Source organism: Sphaerodactylus townsendi, linkage group LG04, assembly GCF_021028975.2.
Source record: "Sphaerodactylus townsendi isolate TG3544 linkage group LG04, MPM_Stown_v2.3, whole genome shotgun sequence".
NCBI lineage: Eukaryota > Metazoa > Chordata > Lepidosauria > Squamata > Sphaerodactylidae > Sphaerodactylus > Sphaerodactylus townsendi.
In genome coordinates, this window is record NC_059428.1 from 40,633,751 (window position 1) to 40,661,036 (window position 27,286).

The following is a 27,286-nucleotide window of genomic DNA, read 5'->3' on the forward strand; positions in this document are numbered from 1 at the left end:
GCGGTGGTCCCTGGATGCGCTCGATCCAGCGGACTTCGGTATCAGCGGCCCTTCCCCAGGCGCACGGTGAGCAGGGTGGAGGTTCGAGGATTCCCGGGTTTCGGCACCAGCTTGTTGTCGCACTCCACGCCGTCAGCGTAAGAACGAACGACGCGGAGATAACATCTGGTGGAGATCGCCAGCAGCGGGAGACCGGAGGTCCGTGTTCCTAGCGAGTCTCTCGTCTGCCGGTTCCTGGCACCTTTTATTGTTACTCTATCGGGGGCGTGTAGAAGGGAGGACTGGGGGGAGTTCCGGGAGAACGGGAGGCGGGAGGTCGGGAGATCATCATGTGATGTATGATCTCATCTGGCTACGTGCGGAGAGGAGCATACGCGTCTGAGCCTAATCCTCACCTGGGGGCAAGACCATTGTCCCTGCGCCCGGTGACTGAGCCAGACAGTTCATGACCCGTGACTCATGGGGGGATGAGGAGTGGGGGTGCGATGCGACCGGCAAGGCCGCAGGTCCGTTGGCGTCCCAACGTTCTACTACGGTGCTGCTGGGTCGGCAGTGCACTACTACAGTTATCCTAAGCTCTTGCTTAGAGTCCACAGGCATGTACATAACACAGAAGAGGCAGAGCTGAGTACAAGATTTACAGTGCAAATGAGATTGGTTTAAAAATATACAAACATAAATAGGATGGGTAGAGAAGTCAAGAATTGACATTAAACAGGGAAACTGAGCAGACTGTTTTCACCAGAAGTTGAAAGTCTCCTCAAAACAAATATGTCCCTGAGTGGTTATTCAGCAAACCACAGTTTACAGCCATCCACATTTCTAAAATCAGATTAAAATAACACTTCATTTTTAATTTTATTTATTTGATTTCTACCTTGCCCTTTCACATCAAAAGTGATACTCTTCTCCCCAGATAGGGCTGCCAACAGGTCTGGAGAAAAATCTCTTCCTGTCCTTCTAATAAAGCCTTAATGTGTGGAAATGAGCAGCTGGGGTTTTTCATGGCATGGAGATAAGTACTAGCATCTAATGTCTTGTCTAATGTCTTGTCCCTTGAATCATTGATTTCTCCAGGCAGTTGGCAACCTTCCTCTGGGAGTCACTTTCTCTTTCTCCTTGGGCAGGACAGCTAGCAAGTCTCCCTTTCCAATTTCTTCTCTCCCGGTATCCATAGAGCTGAGTAGCAAAGTAGCAGAGATGCCCCCTTCCCTCCATTTTGTTCCATGTGTTACTGGACTCCAAGCTGAAGTTGACAGAAGTATAAAAGGTGGAGCATCATTGGGTCTTGGCTATGAGAATGGCAGCCTTCAGTTCAACTCCATTCAGGAGGCTGTTGGCTTCCTTGTACAGCTGGCTATCCCTTAAAAAGAATGCGAAGCTACAGATGCCCAGCTGGAATCTGTTAGTCTGGGAACAGCAGGCTCCAATTGTATTTCAATGCTGCTGGCAACTGCTCCCGGCAGAGGAATCGGAACAGACGAGGATGTGGCAGACAATGGGATGTTGCTGCGCAGGAATGTTCCTGGAGGGTTGCTGTTTACATCACTGGCAAGGCTGGCAACGTTAACGGCATTGTTGCTGACAGTCCACAGGCATGGATAGTGGCTGTGATAAAAGACAACCAGTGATATTTGCTTGGGGGGGAGGCTAGTAGAGCACTTACTGGAGAATCCTAAACAGTGGAGAGTGATCAATCCAAATTGTTTGGCTCCCTTGAAAGCCCCAATTCAGAAACATGGAAATATTTCAAAGTTGGATGCAGCAGTCACTTCTCTATACAGTAACGGGCTTGTTGTTAGTGAAGACTCTAAAGCACACACAGGAGAGTGATCTCCACATAAAAATATCATTTGAAAAACATGTTCACATAATGACAATGGAATATGTCACACTGAAATTGTTTTAGGGTCTCCTAAAGGATTAGCCAGAAAGACCCACAGAGGGCCGGAAAGCCTCACTGACAATGTTCAGTGCACTTGAAAGTCAGGTATAATTTTTCCTCGGTTTCCAGAAATAGAGCTTGTGAAGGCCCAGGGGGGAAAATGGAACAATTCAAGAAGAGAACAGGGTTTTTCCCATTTTTTGAGAACTTTTTTCAAAAAAATTGAAATTGGGGGAGTACTGAAAAAAATTCCTTTGGAAGGTGGACTCTATGGCAATATATCCTGCCTAGGTCTCTCCCCTCCACAAACCCCACCCTGTTCACACTTTCCAGGATCCAGCCCAAGAATTTCCCATCCCAGAGTTGGCAACTCTACTGAGATACAGCAAGCAACCAGACAGAATTATTCCTTTTTAGTGATGGCACTCTAGTTACACCCCCCCTCTCCATTCACCTACAGCCACTTCTGGTCATTTCTCAGCACAAGACTAACAGTCTAATCCAGACCATTGAGGCAGCTTTGGATAGGGCCCAAAGCAGCTTTTCACATGGTCCTCCCTCCACTTAATCCTCACAATACAACCTTGTGAGGGTATGTAAGGCTGAGAGAATGACAGGCCCAAGATCCTTGGTGGGTCTTTCACGGTTGGGTGAGAGATTTGAACCCAATTGTCCCAACTCCTAGGCCCCTTCCGCACATGCAGAATAATGCACTTTCAATCCACTTTCAGTGCACTTTGCAGCTGTGTGGAATAGCAAAATCCAGCTGCAAACAATTATGGAAGTGGATTGAAAGTGTGTTATTCTGCATGTGCGGAAGGGCCCCTAGTCTGACACTCTAACCACTATGCCACATAAGTTATGTTGTGCTATCTTCAGTAAATAACAATGTATTATCATGATCAACTAATTCCTCTAAATTCCTAGAAAACGCCTAGCTGATTGTTATAACCTGTTTGGGGGGGGGGGGGACCCCTTCTGGATACAGCAAGAAAATGGCAGTTGCTAAAGGCTGGTGGAAGGACAAATCATTCTGTCAAATTTGCATAACTTTTGTTAACACACTCGAATTGTATTCTTTCCTGGAAAAAATTGTACCAAACCAGGGTTGAGAAACAATGTACCAAAGTCTGCTGACTGTTGGCAACTGCAACAATGTACCAAAGTCTGCTGGTTTTCCAGGCTGTGTGGCCATAGTCTGGTAATGTTTGCTCCTAACGTTTTGCCCACATCTATGGCTAGCATCTTCAGAAGCATGTCACAGGAAAATAAGAATTTCTCCATGACCCAGTGTGAAGTGATTGTGTGGTGGGTATACATATTTTGTTCCCCTCATAGGGAGGTGAGACACATTTGTACGTATCTGGGTTTTTGGTTGCAGTTGCATTTGAATGTCTCTCGGTTTTGGTTTTGGTGTATTTTAGTACTAGTAGCCACGTGTTGTTGATTTTCAGACTCTCTTCCTTTCTGTTGAAACTGTCCCAGTGTTTGTGACTTTCAATGGTATAGTCTGACATAATGGCTGTCAAGAGTTGCCCAGATTTTGTCTTCACATAAGATCCTATGTCCAGCTTGGTTTAGAGTATGTTCACCTTAGTTTAGAGCAGGGGTCCCCAAACTTTTTAAACAGGGGGCCAGTTCACTGTCCCTCAGACTGTTGGAGGGCCGGACAAAAAAAACTATGAACAAATTCCTATGCACAAATGATTGTAAAATATTTGATTTCACCTTTCAGCATTTCTGTCATGGTCTATTTTTAGAACAGTGACCAAAGTATGTCAAGTACAGGGTGGGCTCCAAATATTGTTGGGGAGGCTGTGGAATACCTTCCCCTGTAAAAAAAAGCAGAACTTTCCCAATGAAGCATTCCATCTAACCCAGGATCAGGTATCTTCCTGGGTTCTTCCTCCCTAGCAGCCAGTGAGCGATTCACCAGCTTGGCTGATGCCAATGGGAGTGAGGTGGAACAGAAAGCCTGAGAGCAACACATGGAGTAGCCAAGAGGGAAGGGCGGAGCAGGAGTTGCCACGTGTAAGGTTTCCAACTCTGGGTCAGAAAATTCATGGAGATTTGGGGGTGCCATCATGTAATTGCAATCAACAGCCGTTGGGGCCGGTTCCTCCTCTCCCTCGAGCCCCCACTGCACATGAATGGAGCCATCGCCGCCATGCCTGGCGGGCCGGATAAATGCCTTCAGGGGGCCACATTTGGCCCCCGGGCCGTAGTTTGGGGACCCCTGGTTTAGAGCATGTTCACACTGTGTCATGGAGAGAAACATATCTTACTGTGGCATGCCTCTGAAGATGCCAGCCATAGATATGGGAGAACATTAGGAACAAAAACTACCAGACCATGGCCACACAGCCCAGAAAAGTCACAACAGCCAGTTGATTTGCGTTGTAGAAGTCTTCAACAAGATAACTTACCAGATTTGGAAACCTAGAAAGCAGATGATTAAAGGACAAATTCGTGTGGGTGCTCCAGAAAATCCACAACAGTTACGAAGTAAAGACAGAGGAAAATGTTCATCTGGATACAATCTACATAGCTTTCAACAGCAAACGGTTTCATCAACACAGTCAATTGGCCTTGAGTCACTACATATTTTAAACTCGAGGCCAGTTAATTGTGTTGAGGAAACTGTTGGCTGAAATGAGAAACTCCTTCATTCTAGAATTCAGTCAAGACTTCCAATTTATCTAGTGAACTGCTGGACAGGTTAGAGCTCAGTAAGACATTCAGATAACTCTGTTAATTTCATATTCAATGGAAACGAGTGAGCAAGGAAGGAACAGACTTTCCCCAGCTCTCGGGCAATAAAGGTCAGAGGATTAGAAGCCACATTATATGTGAAGGAACCTTCACAGATCAAAAGGATCTAATATACTGATCATTGCTGGGGTCACAGGGGTGCTGATAGTTTATGCAAGTTGCTTACCTAGGTCCTGGAGTAGCAGTGCCATTATTGTGCGACAGTGGGAGGAAGCCGGCATGGGGACTGGATGGTACCGAAGTCCAACCCTCTTGGCCTGGGGATACTTGAACATCATCATTGGTACCCTCTATCAAATTCACTTTTGTAGGAAAAATGCAAAAATTTTCAGAAGCTGTAGCATATTTCTAAGCAAATTATCTTAAGACGACAAATCATATATGATTGTGCTAAATTTTAACAAGCTAATTGCTGATATGTTTTTGGATTTGGCAAGATATGGAACCTTAAATTGTCATCATAAGGCAAAGTAAACACACTCAAAATAAATATTATACCTAGGATTATTTATATAATTACAATTTCTGCTTTGTAATGCCTTGTAATTATATTCATAAAAATTAATGCTTCCTCTTGAAAATTTATGTGGGGTTCCTCACTACCTTGACTTTCTTTAAAGAGGACGCAGCTTCCATTCAATGAAGGAGGACTTGATGTCCCTGGTCTCAGTTTATATAATCAGGCATATTAGTTAACTTGTACTAATTAGTTGGATCGCTCCTTGCAGTTGGACTATCCATCTTGAGCTCTTTTGGAGAAATCTTGACAGGTATCCCTCTCCAGGCAGAATGTGTTGGGGTCTACTTATGCACATTACTCCTGCAATTTCTGCAGCTATGGAACAAAGGTTTTATAATGTCACAACAATATCAATTTGAGAGGCTTTTGCAAGGAACAGTATAAGCAGTGCTTCTATTGGCCTCCACCCCACTTCCCCTACTCTGCTTCCGCCATCCTTGATGATCGGGAGCACTTTTAAAACTGTATTTCAGACAAGACTCTGTTTTAACACAAGCCTCTATCTTCTAGAGAAAGTGGAGGGGAAGGGACGAGGAGAGAATATGAACTCTAGTGTTGAGACTCCCAGGTATGATGAGATCTGTGCCTTTAAGGCTGTTGATGGGCAGAGTTAAGAGAAGCTGGAGAACTAGAGCCCTAGCAAAGTTCAGCAGAAAAGCTGAGCTGTGAGCTGCCTCCTCGCATGTAAACAGAGAAACACGAGGAGACCCCACTACAGCCCCAGTACGCAGCTAAAAGGCCAGAGGTAAGTGTTCCATGAATAATGGACCAGAGCCTCCTTTGCTCCTGGAAACTCTAATTGAATAAAGGCAGAAAACAAAACCTATAATATAAGTATTGGAGGTTGATTAATAAATAGGATATGCAGAATTTCAGAAAGCAATGAAATGCACCCTTAATACTTGCTCTCTCCACGGAACTTAGGTTGCAACATTTTCAGCAAAAAAAAATGGATATACTGAACACCACAGCAACTCTTTGACAAACAACTGATGTTGGTGCTATAACTCACAGGACATATCCCTTAAACATATGATTGGGGAGTGTCCAGTCATTTAGTTTGTTTGAGAAGACATTATTGTTGATATCAATTTTGTAATAGAATATTTATTTTGAAATGTCAATGGGATATATCATTGTGAATTGATACACACTTTTGGGTATTTGTATTTGCTGCATGAGTATATACAGATATCGTATTTATGTGTGGATATTTTTTTATCCTTTGCAGAGGCCTTAACTTTGCAGTCTCTTCCTTGCTTGCTTTTATATCAGAGGCTCTCTCCCATTTTCTGTTTTCGGTAAAATGGAATTCTTCCAGAAGACAATTTCTACATAGGTAATAAAGTTTTCATTTTAAATGCCTATGAAATCGCTAGGCAATTTTCTTTTCCTCTCCTTTTCTATTGCATTGATTACCGAATGTACTATACTGTCTATAATTCAGCTTTCTGTATTGTGAAATCTAGTTTATTGGATTTGTTTGTGAAATCCAATTTATGTAATGTAGTGTGTTGTGTCTAATTCATTGTTCTTTAACTTGTATAATCCAATTTTATTGTCACTGTTCATGGGATGCACTGTGCCATCTTTACTGCATTGTCTATTATAACTGCAATCTGCCTCAAATCTCTGAGAAAAGCAGATGACATATGAAGCAATTTAATTAATAAATGATGAAGGCTCTGAAGATGTTCCTCAAAGGTCTTTGGTCCGAGCGTGATGGAGAAAAGAAACGATCATATTGATAAATTACTTCAGTCTTGTTCAGAGGCCAGGCTACTAGTCTGTTACAGCAAAAGGTTTGTCCATGTTTTAGTTTGGGAAGGAACGGGCATTGCTTAAAATTCAAAGAGATAATGATCCATGGAGGATAGGTTTATCAGTGGCTCCTAGCCATGATGACTAAAGGGAACCTTCACAGGCACAGTCAGTGAACCTCTGAATACCAGTGCCAAGAGACAATATCATGGGAAGACCTTGGTTGCTTTTCCCTATTGCTGCCCTCCAGGAGAACTAGTTGACTACTGGGTGAAATGGGATACTAAAGTAGATGGGCAACTAGTCTTATCCAGCAGGGCTTTTCTCATGTTCTTAAAATTGATTTGACATATCCTGTCCATGACAGAGACAACAGCTAAGACAAATGCTTTCGACAAAAAAAAAAGACCAGTTCACAAATTTGTCACTTTTCATCACTTAGAAATGCACATCTGTCAGATCTGTTTTCCAGGGAATGCATTTTTACCTTTCCTGGCAGAAAACATTTTGTACAGAACTCAAGAGTGATTTCAAAGGTCAGAACAGTGTGAGACAAAACAGAAGTGGGAATTATCAGTATTCATGCTCTCGTGTATCCATTTCTAGAATCAATGGAAGAGGTAGAAGGAAACATCTCTCAGTTCTGCCTGCTTTAATTTGTTTATCATCTCTTTTTGTATAATGCATTTGGTTATTTAGCTATAGGAAATATGTTACATATTTTATTAATTTATAGCATTTAAGGCATTTTGCTTTTTTCCTTCAAGGAAAAAAAATGACCAGGACTTACCTGATGGGGAGTGATTTCTCTGCATGTAAGAGGCAGGGTACGGCATAGCTCTGTGCCCTCGGAGGGCGGCTGGATAGTGTTCACAGCTGTGATGAGAATGTGATGAGGGCAGAGAAAAAGGGCCACTGTACTGATAGCTTGAATTTCCTGCTGCACACACTGCATCTGGACTGGAAATCAACCAGCTACCCACTATGAGAAAAGAAAGAAAACAGAGTTGATTTTTTTTCAGTGAGGGGTTTTTGACAATCTTAACAATGAAGATGAAATTCACATAAGACATTTAAAGCAATTTCTCTGTGTTTTTTTTAAGTCTGCATGGGTGAAAGACAGAAAAGCAGTTTTAAAAGTGCAAGAACCAGATTGATGATTGATAAATTGGAGGGGTGGGAGTGTTAAATGCATATATGCCAGATCTCTGAAGTGGCTGACAGCCATCGAGGAAGGTTGATATGTAACTGCATTACAACCTTCCTGCCCTCCATAATGTTTGGGTCATCTGGGTGGCATATTGTGGCATCAGGCTAGAGTCCATTTCATCAGATACATGATGAGAAGGTAGTCCACAATAAGGCTTCTTTTTGTTTTTGATGTACCCCCTGCTCTGAAACAGCATCTTATTTAATTATTAAACGAAAACAATGAACTAAACTATTCAACTCTCTGCCTTTTTTGCCTCCATGTTGTTTTGTACTAAGAGCACTATAGTCTTGAGTAGGGGATAGGAAGGGATTGGATCCAATCCGTGGTAATTATGTCTAATTCCTTTCTACTCCCTATCCAAGATTACTATGTTATTCGGACAAGTTGTTGTTTGCACTGGCAGAGGAGGAGTGATTTTGCTTTGCTGTTTCCTCCTTTCCACTACAGACCCCCATGTCATACTCCACACTGCTCTTTTCAGTCACCAACCCCCAGGAGTGTTTGGGGGGGAAGTGGGGTATAAATCCAAACTCTTCTTCTTTCTTGGGAGTCAATCCACAACATGGGTCGTTTCCCCACTTACCATCTGCTGCGCGCTACTCTCGCCAAGTAGCGTGGGGTCCCGCGGCACTCCCCACTACAGGGGCGGCGACAACACAGCCGCCCCGACGCTGCCACTCTCGTGCCCCCTCAGCGCGCGTCATTCCTGGTGCTCCTCAAAACGGCGCCTTTTGATGACCCCGCGCAGAGCGCCGGGTCATGGGGAAGCCCGGGAGCACGCCAGAAATGACGCACGCTGAGAGTAGCGCACAGCAAAGGGGGGGGGGTCAATGGTAAGTGGGGAATCGACCATGGACTGGGCTCTTCTACACATTTGCCACTCTTGTGCATTTTGTACAGTTGTGGAGTCACTTTATTGTCTGACAATGTGGCTAAAATAATTAGAATTTTCAAGGGAGGATGCTGTTGTCTATGGTGGTGTTATCAGTGGTTACAGAGTACCTTTGTAAAAAATGGTCCTAAAATATTGATAAAATGCTGAAGTGTTATAATTATACTTTAAGATTCTCTGAATTCCCAATTTTTTAAGTACATCTCCAGTCGTTTCTCTCATGGAAATATAAGGGGGAAATTGTATTTCTGCAAGAAAAGAGGCTAGAGACTTACATTTAAAAAAATAAAAGATGGAAATTCAGAAAACCTGTTTAAACTATCATTACAACACTACTCCATTTTTTAAAAAATGAAATCATTCATTGGAGGGGGGGAGAAGGAGTGGCTTAACAATTATGGTAATCCAATCATTAAAAAGTCATCTGGGACAAAGAAAACTGATAGAAATATTATGCACTAGGAAAAAAAGTGAATAAAAATTGGCTTCCAGAAAAACACCGGGTAAAAATTCTCTCAAGACAGCTGGATAAAATTGGAGCAGGGGGACAGGACTGTTAAGAAAACTAAAGGCACAAAAATACAAGCAGCAATCAGGGGGTAACTAGAAGTATTTTGGAACCTGAACCAACAGAAAAAAACCCATCCAAAAAGCCCTTAGATGAAATGGGAAAAAGTTATCATTATGTTTCAGGCCATCCATAAAGTGCCAAAATTGGGGTAGACTTGGTAGACTACAATGCTTCTTTTCCATCGTCAATAATAATAAATAAATAAATTATAGTAATCATTCTGCATTAGTTTCAGTCTGCTCCAAGATTGGTTAAGAGCCAGCCTGGTATAGTAGCTAGAAGTGCCGAACTGTAATCTGGAGAGCCAAGTTCGATTCCTCCACAAGAAGCCTTTTGGGTGACATTGGGTCAGTCACAGTTATTACAGAACTCTGTTAACTCACTCAGAGGCAGGCAAACCACCTCCAAATATCTCTTGCCTTGAAAACCCTATAGAGTTGCTGAAGGTCACCTCTGACTTGACAGCACTTTATACACATATACACAAGATTAGTTATCCCACCATTGCCTTTTACATCTTTCCTAAAGCATATGGCACTAACTATGGTCAGACCAGAAAGATGAAGCAGATGGGACACGGGACTTCTCTGATTACGGTACATCTACCCATTCAGATTTTTTTAAAAAAAGCAAGAAAACTTACAGTGAGAATATGTCATGTGCTGACTTTCAGAAGCAGTATCTGAGGTATCCTTTGTATGGTTTCTGAAAAGAAATGTATATCAAATTTACCTTGGTGATCTTAATGAAACTTCCCTCATGCTCAAAAACGCCCTCATATGAAGCTCACTGGGTTAGCCTGGGCCTCAGCCTGACTTACTGAACAAGATTGCTCTGAGGAGAAAAACAGAGTATACCATTCTGAGTTCTTGGAGAAAGTATGGGATATGATTGTGATAATAATGATAATAATATCAGTGTGCCATACACTGCCTTTATGATTGCTCTTTCCACACCACAGATAACAAGAATGAGGGAATAGAGACCAGGCTTATCTAAGATCACACCTGTACGCTAGGTGAAATAAGCGCCATGAACCATATTGTAAAGTGAACTCACCTTTCTCTAGCATCCAGAAAGGCTTTGGCAAAAGGATTGTACTTGATTTTGAGGGCTGTTATCTTGAATTGGGGAGGGAAAAAAAGTTTTGTTAACAAGATTATCTGAACTTGAACCCAATTTCCATTCATAAAAATGGGTTTTAGTTTTACTCCCAATCATTAACACACAAGCCAACGTGTATTCTATGTAGTGTTGAAGGCTTTCACGGTTGGATTCAACTGGTTGCTGTGGGTTTTCTGGGCTGTGTGGTCGTGATCTGGTAAACATGTATTCTGTTTAACGAATACATCAGTTGGGTTCTCTGTTCTGAAAGTAACATCATTTATTTCACTGCCAGAAGATACAGCAGAAATGGCAAGGAATTCCTGCTCCAACTTTGCCATAAATGTTTCTTCCATATGCTGTAGAATAACTGACATAGAAGAAAAGCAACATTGGGCTCATGATATTAAAAGGTGGTACTGGACACAGTCTTCATGCGTCAGGACAACAGAAGGATTACATCATAATGAAGAGTTACCAAATACTTTTCCATCCATGAGCCACTTGGAGTAACTTTTTAAAAAGCAAGCTAACTTTTTTAAAATATACAAAAAATAGCCCCTGGGGCAAGGACTGAAATTGCACCCACCCACCCCCGGCCCCAAACTCCAACCTAAGGCCTTCTGACGTGCAGGGAATGACATCTGAGTCCTCTCACCCCCACCCTGGACGGGTTTCTACTTGCTTGCTTGCCTGTCTGCAAGCTTGGACTTGGTAAACCAGTAAACCGGATGTATCTCTCCGAATTGAAGGCCTCCAAGAAAGACAAGGGTGAGAAGCACATCCCCACTGGAGATTTGAACCCAGACTTGTGGGAATGGCGTTGGATCCCTGTGTGGTCCAAGTGGCGGCAGAACATGTTCTGGTGGCGGCAGAACAAGCTTGACTGACTTTTCGGAGCGGCGCTGCAGTTGGCAGGAGCCTGGGGCCGGGGACAGGCCTGGGAGGGCCTCTTTAGCTTCTTTGGCCTTGGCTTGTCCCAGCCCCCAGGCTTCCTCCGGCCGCTGCTCCTCTCCTAGAGGGAAAGCTTAATTGTCAAGCACCAGAGGCTTTGACGATGTTGTGGCGGTGAGAGCTTCTTTGGCTCTCGGACTCCTTGCCTGAAGGAGGGCAGACAGCAGGGGCAACACAGCGGGCCTCCTGGCCAGGGGGGAGAAGCCAAATGCACCTCCCAGGTGACCGAGACCGAGGTCTCGAGTCCTCCCCCCGCCCCAAGATACCCCCATGTAACTGAGCTAGGCGCATGGCTCATCAAATAAATCCTTAATATTTTTTTAAGGAATCCTAAGAAGTTTTGTGTGCTTGAACCAGCTGCTTGCTTGACCCACATTCTGTTCGCTGGTGTCAAACAGGAAGCTGATGTTTAATAGGCTGTTCAGTCCAGCCCTGATCACAGGTTACAGTAAATGCACAGATCCTGCCTACATGCATCTTTTTGCCAGAAAGTGCCAAGGTGCCAGTGTGATGTAGTAATTAAGAGCAGGTGGATTCTAAACTGGAGAACAGGGTTTGATTCCCCACTCCATCTGAGTGGCAGAGGCTTATCTGGTGAACCAGATGTGTTTCCACGCTCCTACATTCCTGCTGGGTGACCTTGGGCTAGTCACAATTTTTTTGGAACTCTCTCAGCCCCATCTACCTCACAAGGTGTCTGTTGTGGAGAGAGGAAGTGAAAGGAGTTTGTAAGCTACCTTGAGTATCCTTACAGGAGAGAAAGGTGGAGTATAAATCCAAACTCTTCTTCTTCTCTTCTTCTTTACAAATGCAACTTGAGATCAGTACTTGGATAAATGTGAGGTTTGAGATACATGACAGCTTTGTGCTGGCTTCCTCCCATGCTGATTCCTGGGGTTGTCGACTCTGAATTGGGAAAATTGGGGGAAGGAGCCTGGGGAAGTTGCAATTATAGTAAAGGAGGGGACTCAGCAGGGATGTGAGGGCAACTGATTTCTCTCAGGGCAACTGAGAGATCTCTGTAACCTGGATAGCAGTTGTATGGTACCATCTCTTGAGAAGAAAATGTTAACTGCAAATGCACTGTTTTATTCTGTGGGTTTCAATAGCCCCTCTTTTGGAAACGTCTTAGTATTCTGCTATGTGTGAAGATGTAAAAGTTTTGTTGTTGTTGTTGTTGTTGTTGAAATACTAGCTACTGGCTATAAGTGCATTGTTTATAGCTAAATGTGCCAGCCCTTCATAATATGTCGTTTGGAATGAAGTGTGCACTATAGTTTTGTCTGGAAAGATGTTTGGAAAATCAAAAGAATAATGCACAGTATAAAGTTTTAACTTTTAGATATGCTGGTTTCCATCTAGCAGTACTTTGGGCCTCTGTTGTAAAGACGTTTTCAAAGAGAGCATCCAGTTAACGTAACAAAGCTGTTATGTTAAATATGTCAGGAAGACAGGTGTTAGAATTCACACTCAACCCCTCCTGAGTAACTTACAGAGACATCTTGTTGCCTGTGCCTTCCTCCCGTGATGTAATAATGCCAATGTTGCTTTGATCAGCACTTGAAGGATGAGAACCATATATTCTGTTGTCAAAACATCTCCCGGATTCCAGAATAAATAAGGTATCACATGGGGTCAAGCTGGCACCTGAATGACCCTGTTGCCTCATTTTAATGTAAAATCTCCACCCAGGAAAGGTACCAAGGTGCCTCTTTTAGATCATGAGTTGTATGAAGAAGGTTTTCATATGTGCTGGCATGTTTTTTGGGGGGTCTGTCTGACCTCAGCATGATGCTGTGATGATGCTGACTTTATGACTCTGTAACCTGCATAAAGCCTGGAAACCCACTGAATACTGGACTTCTGCCTTTATTGAAAATTGGTGCTGCAGCAGCAATAGACAATTGGTTTATTTCACCCTATCTCTCGCCTCTTGAATGCTAGTTGGGCCAGGGCTCAGGAGAACATAACTGATGGAAAAATTCATAGACACATTAGTTGTGACTCTAGGAGACCTCCAGGCCCCACGTAGAGGTTGGCAAACCTATTCCACAAGAAGTGTTTTTCTCCATTTCATCAACTTTAGTTGTGCTTCATTGTCTTTTGTTTGCTTGTTTGTTTCCACACAATGTGACTCTCAATTCCTGTTCAAATAATGAATGGCCTTTTTTGCCAAAAACTCTTCATTTGGGTAAGGGGAACAAACTTTTCTGGCCTGGTGTTAAGACAGTCTTTCACATGCATCCAGAAGGTGGCTTACAAGGGAACACCTTCTGTTACAATGTCCCCCCACCCTTTCTTCTGTATATTCACAATGAACTGCTCTGCTGCTGTCCCTGACACCAAGAAACTTGAGAATGTATTTTTTAAATTGGATCTGGTGGCAAGTATTTTTCTTGACTCATTCAGTTTGAAACATTCCTGAAGAGTGTTCTCTCCTTCCCCCAAGCAGTAGGTGGCCAAATAATCTTTTCAAAGGGGACCACAAGGGACCCAGGACCCAGTAGCTTTCAGCAATTAGCATTACAAAAGGATTCTAGAGCTATGTTACCCTGGAGCAGCACTATGCAAATGTGCAGGGTTTTTGTTTAGGCGTAGTGCTGCATTATGATTTCCTGCTAAAGCAGCACTATGCATATGCATCAAAAGTTTTGATTCAAAACAAAATGTGAGTAGGTGAGTAGAGTCATGGCAGTGTTATGTCATCAGTGGCAGGGGGAGCAATGCAATTCATATGTAACCAGCAAGGGAAATCATTGCTAACTGGGGTGAGATGAGATTACCATGTGCCTTGTAGTATCTCTGCTGCAAGTGCAAATGGAGCAACAATGGAATGCATGTCACACCAGCATTTACCAAATTGTTCTTTTTTTAAAAAAAGCAGTATAAAAGCACTTAACAACAATGAACAAAAAGGGAAGAGGGGAAGACTTGAGCAACATTATTTCATATCCCTGCAGATCAGATAAAGGTATATTTGTGTGACTTTTTGGACAAATCATCTTCTATATCCAAAAATATAAACTTTTTTTTAGAATTAAACCCACCTACCTCTTCATTTTGATAAGCAGTCACAGCTATGAACTGAGTTTCAGGAAAGGAACAATTCATTACCATCCTGTGTGGACCTCCAACGCAGACAATATGAACTTGAGGCTCATATTTGTGTAAAGAATTTAGCATAATCTATAGTGATAAAAAGAGAGAGCTCAATTAATGACAAATAGTCCTCCTGAAGTTTGTAATTACATGCAACCTCAGCATATGTTTGTGTACTCAGAAGTAAAATCCACTTATTTCTATGGGGTGTCTACAGAATTGCTGCAAAATTTAAGCAATTAGATTTGTTCCACTGGTTTCAACAGGATTTAGTAATGGGATAGAGTAACTTCCAAATCATTAGACTACTAGGTACAAAATGACAGATCATATCCAAGACAGGTTTTAGCAGTATAGGAGAAGGGCACATTCTATGAAATTGTTGCACTAGTATGTCTGAATTAAATTAAAAATGGGAAAATGTACCACTTCAAAAGGAGGGAGAGAAATCTTCATTTGAAGTTAAGTTAGAAGGCAGTGGTATTAAGCAAAGGTTAACAATTCCTGGAAACATTTGCAGGCAATATACCAAAAGCTTGCCCCCTACTGTCACTATTACACCTTTCTGAGCCTACTGGTTAGTTGCTCAATCAATACACCACAAATCTTCCTTTAGTCCTAGAGATGGGGCACAATAGCTCTTTACCGAGGCTAATAACAAATTGAAGAGCATTATATGGGGAAATGGTATTGGGAAGAAGTATTAACCCCATTCTCATCTCTGCACCATAGGACTAAACCAAATTGAATGGATGGTTGGTTGGTTTGTTTTTGGGAGAGAGAGATCTCATCATAAAATACAGATCATTCAGACTGCCAGAACTGCACTGGTAAATGCCTGGAGAATGTTAGAGCAGCCTGTGGAGGGTGGAATGTGAGAATGATGTGATATCACTTCCATATGATGCTCTAGGAATTTCCCCCAATCTCTGTGGTCAAGACATTGAGACGTGGGGAAATACCTAAATCTTCACCAAGGAGACATTTTTCTAGTAATTTCTTTATCCTTTATCCTCTATTCAATTTCTCAAGGGCAACAATTGGGGCCAAGGGGTAGGGGCTTACCTGACACAGGAAGGCAAATGGCAAACCTACTCAGGAAATAAGAAGTTGGCTGTTAACTTCAGATTTTAAAAGTGGCTGGTATCATGGGAGTGCAGCTAAGTCCCATTCAACTATAGCCAAAATTTCAAGCTCTTCAGCTTGTATGATTACATCTTCCCTGTAGCTGGTAGTGTAAATTATTTGTAATTGCAGTCCATCATTAACCATTTAGTGAATAAGGGGTATTGACTCTCAATGTAATTGTATACCCCACTCTTTAGGCTTCTTCCAGTGAATGAGCAGACTTGCATTTGGAATGTGGGACCAAAGAGCTCAAGGGGTCAGCGTTCCATTTTAAGCACTGCCACTACCCAATGTGAGACTTTAAACTAGCAGCCCTGTCCCTAGTTTTTCTTACATTCATTATGATCTAACTTGGGGACAGATAAGCTTTGAAATGACCACAGACAAAACCTATGCAGATCAAACATCCAGCTAAAAATAATTATTTGCCTGCTAATGGATTTGCCGATGGGTTTATTCCACCAGTGGAGTTTTGTATCAAACAAACCAAAGGTAATTCATGACATTGTCATCCAAGAACCATATGAAATAAACAAGCTACCCAACAAAGCCAACTTTCCTCTTTCCATGTTTAAGGGTCTCAGAGAGAATGCCACTTATTTTCTGGTACAAGTAGATGCTTTTTATTATTATTCCACAGGCCAAAGATGATTCAATAGAATATTGATAATTACCATGAAGCAGAAGCAAGCATGGTAATTATTTCATTTAGGAGAAACCTTTTATTCTAGTTCCTGATGATTGCCAACATTCTACTTACGTACCAAACACCATGGGGGAGAAAACAAAACCTCAATACCCACAATAATTTCCCCCTTCTCTGAAGTCCTGTGTAAAAACCTCAATACACAAGGCAAACTATGTGGGGAAAACTCTCCCTGATGGTTCAACCACAGTGCACTCAGTCTCTCTTAACATCAAGGAGTCCATTAAAATCTGAAAGCTCCAATTAAGACCTGTTTATTCCTGTTTACATTTGGACTCCAAGGAATAATTGGCATCTGTGGGTGAAGAGGCCTCTAAGGGCCCTTCTAATTACGTAAATGCACCCTTGATATTTCTTGATGGTTAGAAGCCTGTGACTGAAGCCAACAGGCATAGTCAAACATTGGCGCCTTACCGGCCCATTCCCATTCAGCTTGTTGGTAAGTTTCACTTTGCTGAAAGATATGGGGGCTTTCATCCAGTGGGCCCCAAAGTTGGGAGAGTCTGGGTGGATGTAGACACAGCTGTGGTTCGATGGCTCTGGCTTCCCAGCTGGCACCCATTCTCCATTCACATATTTCCAGCGGTGGCTGTCTGTTGGAGCAAAATCCAGCAGGAAAGAATACATGGCATTTGGATCCAAGCCCGAAACACTAATCTTTAAAACTGGAAACATCCGTCTGTAAGAGAAGTTCAGTTATGAGAAGCCATGAAGTTAAAACTAGCAAATAAATCTAATTGTGCTACGTATTCAGTAACTTCCATTACATAAATCAAGGTATTTGTTAAAGGATAACTTTAATCAAAACAGATTTTCTTTCCCTAAGGATTCTATGATCTGGTGCACTCTGATCTGGAGGAACCGAGTTTGATTCCCAGCTCTGCCACTTGAGTTGTGGAGGCTTATCTGGGGAATTCAGATTAGCCTGTACACTCCCACACATGCCAACTAGGTGACCTTGGGCTAGTCACAGCTTCTCGGAGCTCTCTCAGCCCCACCCACCTCACAGGGTGTTTGTTGTGAGGGGGGAAGGGCAAGGAGATTGTAAGCCCCTTTGAGTCTCCTGCAGGAGAGAAAGGGAGGATATAAATCCAAACTCTTCTTCTCTTCTTCTATGAGCAAACATGATTTAGGATCACAGTAGAAGTGGTACCTAACACAATGAACCTCAACAGACATTTTGCCATTTATACACTTGTGGACCCCTTCACATTAAGCATACATTGCCTTTGGGTTTGATTCTTGGTTACAAACAATTTTCCCCTGTGCAGAATTCACTGCACTTTCAGATCAGAGAATCCCCACAATATACAAAAGCTGTGCGACTTTTCCTCTCCCTTCAAAGGGAAAGTGAAGGAGATCACTGTGAATTAAGCTTTCTTCAGGTTTTCTCACTCCTTCTCACCTTCCCCCACCAACACAGCAGCAGTTTCTCCCACTCTTCAGATTACCATTTCAGAAAGATCAGAAAGGCTTTTTAAATTTTGATGCTGAAATTGACATTGGTGGATTCTGCACAGCAAATGTGTAATGGGTTGCAGTTGTTAAAAAGGAACTAGTTTTCTTTCGTCCTGTTCACATACGTGCCATGCAGGCAGCTATGGAGCCCGTGGAAATAATCTGGGTTGCTTTTGCGCCTTCACACAGAGACTTTTTTATTTCCTGCAACATATTATAGCTGTGCAAGCAAACAGAAATTAGCCCCCGCAGCCATGCCAACCATCCCACAATACAAATCAGCTGCACTTGCATACCTGTGCATGTGCAACACACAATTTTTTTAAAAAAAGAAAAAGGGACCTCTCTGCAACTGCAGGGCAGTAATGAATGTGCTGCTGTAGATTGGGCATATTTGCTCCCATGGGAAGAAAACATGCTTGGGGGATTCTGTACCCTGTGGGGCTCTCAGAGAATCTGTCCACAACTTGCTGGGTGGCCTGCATAGAAGGGCAAGTGGGTGGATTTTCCCTGACAATGGACAGTGCGGAACTTACAGTGAATGGGGGAAGGGGGGGAATAAAGCGCCTCCTCCCTGGATGTTCATGTTGGAGCAGCTCTAACCCAGGATTTTACAACAGGATTGCTGGTTTAGCGATTTTCAAAAATCCCAAGTTAAGGAAAATAACCTGGGCCAAACTTGTTTTGGGAACAGGACCTGTGTGGAGTCCCCTCCACCCACAAAAATTGTTTGTATTGTGCCCTGTGTGGAATGGTGGCAGGCAACCTCCCCAGAATGGAGGTTTCATGAAAACAACATGGAAGCGATAGGTGGGCAAAATGGTGGCTTAGCTAGGGACACGGTCACAGGAGAGGAGTGGTGTAGCACCCAGGGGGAGGAGGCATCTTGCACTGAGCGCGCACTGGTGTGGGGGTGGGGGGCATTTTGGGTGTTTCAGGGTGTTCCAGGACAGGCAGAGGTGTGGTGGGGGTGCAGGGCACACATGTGGCCTGGGCACAGTTCCCCCTCACTATGGCTCTGCAGGAGAAGAATCCCTGTGTAAACAAAATGATGTGGGTAAAACCCCACAGTGAAGTCAACAGCCACAGGGTAAGCAGTGCAAGCATAAATGATCTTTGGTTCCATTTTGACCATTAATTTAGAATTACCATGATTTGTTCAGACTTGTTTTTGCAGATGTTCCAAACAATGTTATGGTCAGTCTGGTCACATTTTATGCCTTTTGTCTTTTTTTCTTTTGAGTGTGTGTGGTCTTTTTCAGGTTTGATTGGTGGCCATTTTTGCAACTTAAATTGAGAGACCAGAAACTCTTGATAGATAATGTATTGTGTTGCCTTTAAAAAATGTGCTTCAGCAGCAAATTTTATTGTTTGCTATTTTTAATTATCTTAATTATGAAGTAACAATACTATAACATGAAAAATAAAAGCACTAATAATGATACTTTACAATAAAAATATAGTAATTAAAACCCTCCCTTCCTTCCCAGGAAAAGGAACTGAATGGGAATAGATTCAGATATGCAAGAAAACCATAGGTGAACTGGAAGTAAATAATCAACCACCATGAAAAATCAGAAATTGCTTGAAAATCCTTGGTGCCTCTCCATTAGTTACTTCCTGGCATACCTGAATCACACAGCCCTAATATACTTGATCAATACTTGGTCATTACATGCAGCAGAATGAGGTGGTAGAATTTCAAAATGGCAGCCTGGGCTGCACCACTTTAGATTAAGTGGGAAGGATATTTTCACTTCTCCATTTAACCCCCCTGAAAATAAAAATACAAACATGTAATCATTTTAGGGACAAGGGAATATCATAATATTAGGAAATATGTTAGGAAATAACTGCTATTTTAATTGTATTTATGATAATTGTATTTATGATGATTTTATGTATGCTGTACACTGCCCAGAGCCCTTTGAGGATAGGGCGGTATATCAAACAAACAAACAAACAAACAAACAAACAAATAAATAAATAAATAAATAATTTACTGTACACCGTACACCACCCTGTACACCGTACACTGTACACCGCCCTGAGCCCTCCGGGGGAGGGCGGTCTAGAAACCCAGTAAATAATAATAATAATAATAATAATGATGATGATGATGATGATGATGATGATGATGATGATGATGATGATGATGATGATGATGATGATGATGATGATGATGATGATGATGATGATGATAATCCCCACTCCCAAGTCTCTTCTGAGGCATAAGGCACCATAGACACACAGCTTGACTTGTTCATGGCTTTATTTCCAAATAACTGTTTACATCCTAGTTTCCCCATTTACATGCTCCTAGCCCCCTTTCAGGAAGGGACTGCCTGCAATACACTCCATTCTGCAGAGAGTCACTTGCTTCACTGCATTGCCTGGAAAGGCTACCCAGCATAGACAGGACTCATCTTCTCTGCTCCCATTCTGCACTGGCAAAAAGTTTGCCTTTATCTCACACTGACTTCATTCACTCCAACTTCTCCTTTCCCTCTCCTTGTTACATGGGACCACTGCATGGATTCTGGTGCATGGAGGTTAGATGGAACAAGTGGGAACCTGCAAGAAACTTGTGGAGTCAATGCATCCCTTCTCCCTATTTTTTGCTTCATTCCATCTTCCTCCAATATTGAAGCTGTCCCAAGCGACCTCCCACACTTGAAGCTCTCCCAACTACCACCACCACCACCCTTGAAGCTCTTTCCATTGACCCCCACCCTTGAAGTTCTCCCCAAGGATGCCCCTACCTTTGATGGAAGTATGGTTGTTAGAACCAGATTGGGAAATTCCTAGAGATTTGGGTATGGAGTCTGGGAAGGGCAGGGACCTCAGTGAGGTACAGTGCCATAGAGCCCACCCTCCAAAGCAGCCGTTTTCTTGCTGTAACCTGGAGATGAGCTATATTTTGGGGAGGATCCCAAGGTGCCACCTGGAGGCTGGCATCCCTCAGATCAATTGAAATTCTGGGTTATCTTCAGGACCCACCTGGAAGATGGCAATCCTATGGCCCAGCCATATTTACTGACCACATAGGACATAACATTTTAGAAACAATGTATGGTATTATTTATTGTACCTATAACCAATGCTTGTTAATTTGAGATTTCCTGTACAAGTACGGTTGGATTGAATAGGAACAGCTCAGGAACAATGGTACTTGTTTTTAGCCCTGGTAAAAATAATAAAGAAAAGAGATCTCCTAAGTATATGCACAATCGTTCTCCATCACTAGCTCTCTCCTCCACCCCCAAGATATGTCTCAGGGAAGTCAGTGAATGGTCTGGTGCTGTTTGCATGCCACTTTGCCTGAGATCCATGATTAGGGTTCCACTTCTGTGTTTTTTTCTGGGAATGTCAGTGTGTCACTAAAGAAATACCAGCACACGCTTCTTCCTGATGCTTGGGCAGATATTGTTGATAGCAAGAAATATTGCTTCTTGTTTGAAATGGCAGCCATGAATATTTGCAAGCAGGCACTGTAACTGCACATGAGTAAAGTCAGTGTCCCTGAACTGATCTTTACATGTGTAAATTGCAAAACACTAGAACATGACAGGAAAAAGTAAGACAGTGAAATGCAAACTGAAACAATAGAATGAAAATAAGGAGCATTAGGGCAGGCATATCCTAAGCAAGCACTTCTTACCCACAAAAACTGATAATGTGAGTCAGGGCTTGAAAGTTATGATATGAAGTCAGAAATGTATTAATACAGACCTGCTCTGAAAAATATCCCTTTGTGCAAACTGGAAATGCTCTCAATCCAAACAGAAAAATTCTGACACTCCAGAGCAGTCAAAGTCTTTCTCATCTGTCAAATATGCCTAGATGTCTGTTTGTTTTTTTTATTTCTTGAGCAAGAAGAAAGAAGTTGCCAACTCTGGGTTGAGAAAGGCCTGGAGAATTAGGGGTGGAGGCTGGAGAGGGCAACATTTGGGTGGAGGAAACGGAAGGACCTCAGGAGATACAGTGCAATAGACTAAATGATCCAAAGCAGCCATTTTCTCCTCTCTGTCATCTGGAGATTAATTGTAGTTTCAGGATATTTCTGGAGGTTCCCTGACAGACATGGGAAGCAAGTAAAACAGAGAGGAGAGAGTGTATCTCAACAGAGAAGGGCAACGAGGATGATTGAAGGATTGGAGCACCTTCCTTATGGGGAGAGGCTGCAGCGTTTGGGACTCTTTAGTTTGGAGAGGAGACAGCTGAGGGGAGATATGATTGAAGTCTATAAAATTATGCATGGGGTAGAAAATGTTGACAGAGAGAAATTTTTCTCTCTTTCTCACAATACTAGAACCAGGGGGCATTCATTGAAAATGCTGGGGTAAAGAATTAGGACTAATAAAAGGAAACACTTCTTCACGCAACGTGTGATTGGTGTTTGGAATATGCTGCCACAAGAGGTGGTGATGGCCACTAACCCGGATAGCTTTAAAAAGGGCTTGGACAGATTTATGGAGGAGAAGTCAATCTATGGCTACCAATCTTGATCCTCCTTGATCTCAGATTGCAAATGTCGTGGCAGACCGGGTGCTCAGGAGCAGCAGCAGCAGCAGGCCATTGCTTTCACATCCTGCATATGAGCTCCCAAGGGCACCTGGTGGGCCACTGTGAGTAGCAGAATGCTGGACTAGATGGACTCTGGTCAGATCCAGCAGGCTAGTTCTTATGTTCTTATGTTCTTAACAGTTCTGTACCTGTTGTGTGGAGGACCCCTGCACTGAGATCCTGTCTTTTTGTATTCTGAATTCATTTGGCTTTCCAAAGACAGCAGCATGGATGGAATTCAACCAACTTGATAGTTGGGCAGGGTCTCTTGAATAATGCAGGAATTTATCTTAGCGTTTCAGGAGGACATAGTCTGACTGCCTGAATGCTCTGAAAGAGTTTTAATCAAGGATCTTTGTTTGCCTCTCCAGAGATGTTGACACCCAACCATACAATACCTGCAGTTCCAGAGCTATATACCAGCATCACCAGGCCAACTACTATTTTGGGGCATGCATGCTGAGTTACCAGGCCAGCGTGAGGTGCACACACGTGCTGACTGGCTGGCCGGTAACTTACAGCATGCCTGCCAAGATGGCTGTCTAGCTGGTGGACTGGGAACACAGGTGGCTGGCTAGCAGCATAGGATACACACGTGCCCAGCCTAGCCAGCCAAGAGGGCCAAAAGCCCTCAGGACAGCCCTGACAGACATGCTACTTAACACCAAGATTCTGTAAAAGTGAATGATTTAATTGGATTATCATATGTAAAATACTGCAACACATACAAGAGAATAAAATTATACCTTCTTGTCCCGGGACTTGTGTTGTAGTTCTTCATGTTTAGGGAGTTGTACACATTACAGGCCTGACACAGAAACTGATTTCGATAACAATCCAGTGAGGGTGGTTAATCCATCTTCCCATCAAATGGGTCCAATTGGCATTTCTGCACTGCAGAGTTTTTCTTTTCCTCCTTGTGGTTGTACTGGCACAAGTTTTGGGAGCACTGATTTTATATGAGTCTTGGTAATGTGAAGCTGTGCCTACCCACCTCTATGCTGGAGCAAAGGATATGTTTGCATTTGGAGGAACATAAAGTCTTGATACCCAAGTGTCGTAAGGTCTTTGACTGTGCTCCTCCTCAGCTTGATCCAAGATGAAGACCGGAGGCACTGCCTTGAGAACCATTCTTACACCTGGATGGTGTAGGTCTGGGAATTGCCTCTACTTGTATAACCGTTGGTCACATCCAGTCTAAGGCAAGTAACACCAGTGGAGCTCACCTTTGCACCATCCCCCAATGATAGGGGCTCCTTGTGGAGCTGTGGTTTGGGAGTTGAAAGCCTCCTTCGACGGAGCTGCTGAGAAGCAACCCTATTTCATGATCCAGGTAGCAGCTTTCATGCAGAATTGGGCAGATTCATTTACTTCTGAGGAGAATCACATGCACTACATGGGCACCCTACTGAAAGGAGAAGCTGCCACATGGTTCTTTGGGCTTTTTGAGATAGGTGCTGCCAGTTGGGGAACGTGGATCATTTTATGCTTGCCTTGTGTGATCATTTTGAGGAGCTGTTTCAGGAGGGTAAAGCCTATGCATAGCTGCAGTGCCTGTGACAGGGGACCCAGTCTGTTTTTGAATACACCTCTGGATTCCAGCATTGTGCCAGCCATATCCATACCTGACTTGAAGCTACCTAAGTGAATCTCTTTAAGGGCAGGCTTGATGCAGAAGTACTAAAATGGTCACTGGTGCAGGAGACCCCTGGGATGATAATGGGATGGATCCACCTGTTGCAGAAGGGTGCCTGCAGACTATGAAGCAATCCAAGCACCACAAAGGGACCCCTAGCAACCCTAGCCATGCAGGGATCCCAGTGAAAGGGGATGTGGGAGGCACAAAGGCCAGTAAGGAGACAGAGTGTGACCGCCACTGCCTGAGATTGTGTCTCCATTTGCAGGGGGAAAGACATATGAAAGCTTCCTTTCCCCAGTCCAGGTCCTGACCCTCTGTACCGACCAGTGAGGGGGTGAGAAAGAAGAAAACCCTGCCTAAGTTGACTAAGTGAAGTTCCTTACCTGCATCTCAACCAGGTCTGGGAACCACTGCACCTAATTCTGCGCTTGTGAGATCTGAGCTGAGGATCTGACAGATAAAGAGGTCACCGCCCCAAGGTTACATGGAAAATGGTCCAACCTTGCTTAGATGGTGCCAGAGGCCGGGTCAGAGTGGAACCTTATTGCTCAAGTTAAATGTATGGAGACTTTGCAAAAAAAAAAAAAGATTTTGCAGGCCATAGCAGATTCTGGGTGTGGGCTATGTCCATAGTCTGCATTGGACTTTGCAGGCCATTGCAGACTACTGCCGTGTGATTAACCCAGTAGTAGCTACTGGACTGGGATTGTGATTTCTGAATTATGAATTTGAAGCACCCAATATTCTTTGAACAGATGGATGGACAGGTAATGACTGGGCCCCTTGCATCTCAAGGGACTGAACCTGTATTAGCGGGGATTGGCTCCCACTGGAAATTGATCCAGTTCATTGTGGGGCCAGTGGCAAAATATCCCTTGGTTCTGGGACTGACTTGGTTAGCAAGACATGCTCCAGACATTAAATGGAGCTGGAGGACTGTTGTTTTTAATTCCCCATTGTGCAGAACCCGTTGTTGAAAGACTTTGGTTGGGGAAGAACTGGTCCAACCCCAGCGCCAGCGCTGACAGGGTCAACTGCAGAGGAGATTGAAACCATACCCTGAGAGTACCATGATCGGCAGAGTGTTTTTGAAGAGACTGAGTGGGTGAGAATTCTCAACCAGTTTTGGGATTCACTTCCTATTTGGCTACCTAGATTCGGAGATACCTTTATTTTCTACAGCAACAAAACCTTGGCAAATGAATTTTAGATGATATTAATGAATTTTAGATGATATTCTTGACAAACCTCCATGAAGCTTTCTGTAACTAAAGAAATTGGTATAGAGAAACCAAAGAGAGGTCCCATTTTTGTTAGTCTGAATGAAACTGACCCAACAGATAATGATTTATTGTCGAAGGCTGATCCTCTGAAGATGCCAGCCACAGATGCAGGCGAAACGTCAGGAGAGAATGCTGCTAGAACACGGCCATACAGCCCGGAAACCACACAGCACCCAAGATAATGATTTGTTTGCTAATTCCTTATGGAGATCTAGCTATGCATAAACCAGTAGAAGAAGTGGGCTCAGTGGACAGAACCTAAATCCATGTGCCAAATAAAAATATGTCAACATCACTTTGCATACATGACATGGCAGAATGCACTACTAATAGGAGCTTCCCATGATTTGTGCATGCAGTAACAGGTCATGCTAGGTCATGTTAACTATTAATATAATATGTGTTTTCAGACTGGTTTTGTATTTTGATGTTTATCCCATCTAAGTCACATTGTGAATCCTGTTATGGACTTAAAAGTGCAATAAATACAATAAATAATGTAACACCTGATCATTCACCACACATTATGTCAATCATATTGAGCATATAGCCCAGTAGTGGCAAACCTATGGCACTCCAGATGTTCATGGACTACAATTTCCATCAGCCCCTGCCAGCATGGCCAATTGGAAAGGCATCATGATGGTGAAGGACCTGTCAGAAGAAAGTCTTTCAGGAATAATTTTGTGCCTAGTCAGCTTATGCACTCTCAACAGCTGATACCAGCCCAGAAAAAGAAAGTACCATCCCAAATATGCCTTACTTTAAATATATCTTTTATTCAGTGGCCTTTACAAATACAGTTGCTTCATTAAGTGTCATGCAGTTGTTAAAGAGCCAGACCCTAGTCTTGGAGACCCAAGCTCAAATCCCCACTTCTGACCTGGAAGCACAATGGGTGACCTTGGACTGGTCACCTTCTCCCACCCCAACCTTCCTCAGAGCATTATTGTTGTGAAAATAGTATTTTAAAAAATAGAATAATGTTGTGAGCCACGTTGGGAAGAAAATCAGAGTTTAAATGGTTAATTAGTGTTCATTAATGGCATCCATAAAAACTTACATAAATAGTAACATCCTGTTAATATTGAAAAAGGATTGTTTGCACACACAAAAAATTGACCACAATCTGCAGGGGAAACCTCCTATGTAAGCCCCACTGAAATAAGTAGGAGTTGCTGAAAACTTCCCTTAAGCTTCCTGCATAGTTATCTCATTTGGACTGTGCAGGGGAACATCGCTGTGGATCAACCTCATTGCTCGTTCAGCTGCTGTTTCAGAGAGCACCTTTTTCCACCCCACACTTCCGTAAAGGAGAAGATACTAACCTTCCATTCTTGGTGACAATCATCTCATTCGTCACTTCTTTGAATCTTTGCCATAATGCAGCATCCTCCAAAACCACCTGGAGCTGTTTCTCAGTGGGGTCTCCTTTGTCTCGTCCAGCTTGGAGCTCGTTCTCCACAACATTGAGCAGTCTAGAGATGGTGCAGTCAGTATGCTTTTTGCAGCTCAAATCAGTCATGGGGACTTCAATGTCAGAAACTTCTCAGATGACTTAAAAAAAAAGCAGTCACCACCCCAGAGATCTAAACCCAAACCAATTAATTAAGCACAGTGGAACAAATGGGTTCACCTCAGTCTTTTGCCATGGACTTGTTCTTTCCCCTACTATGTCCCAACAGGAAGATGACACCTGAGTGTTAAGGTTTTAACATGCTCACACAACCATTCC

At 43.0% G+C, this 27,286-nt stretch overlaps 1 protein-coding gene across 1 annotated transcript; it reads right to left on the bottom strand.

The window, feature by feature from the left end:
• Positions 1-691: 691 nt before the first annotated feature.
• On the bottom strand, positions 692-27,076 carry TBX19 (T-box transcription factor 19). The gene is made up of 8 exons (XM_048494621.1): positions 26,880-27,076; positions 17,020-17,284; positions 14,724-14,858; positions 10,674-10,735; positions 10,258-10,319; positions 7,729-7,920; positions 4,824-4,959; positions 692-1,608 (listed from the first exon to the last, which is right to left on the bottom strand). The coding sequence occupies exons 1-8, from the start codon at positions 27,074-27,076 to the stop codon at positions 1,365-1,367; spliced, it is 1,293 nt and encodes a 430-aa protein (XP_048350578.1). The 3' UTR covers positions 692-1,364.
• Between the last annotated feature and the right edge of the window lie 210 nt (positions 27,077-27,286).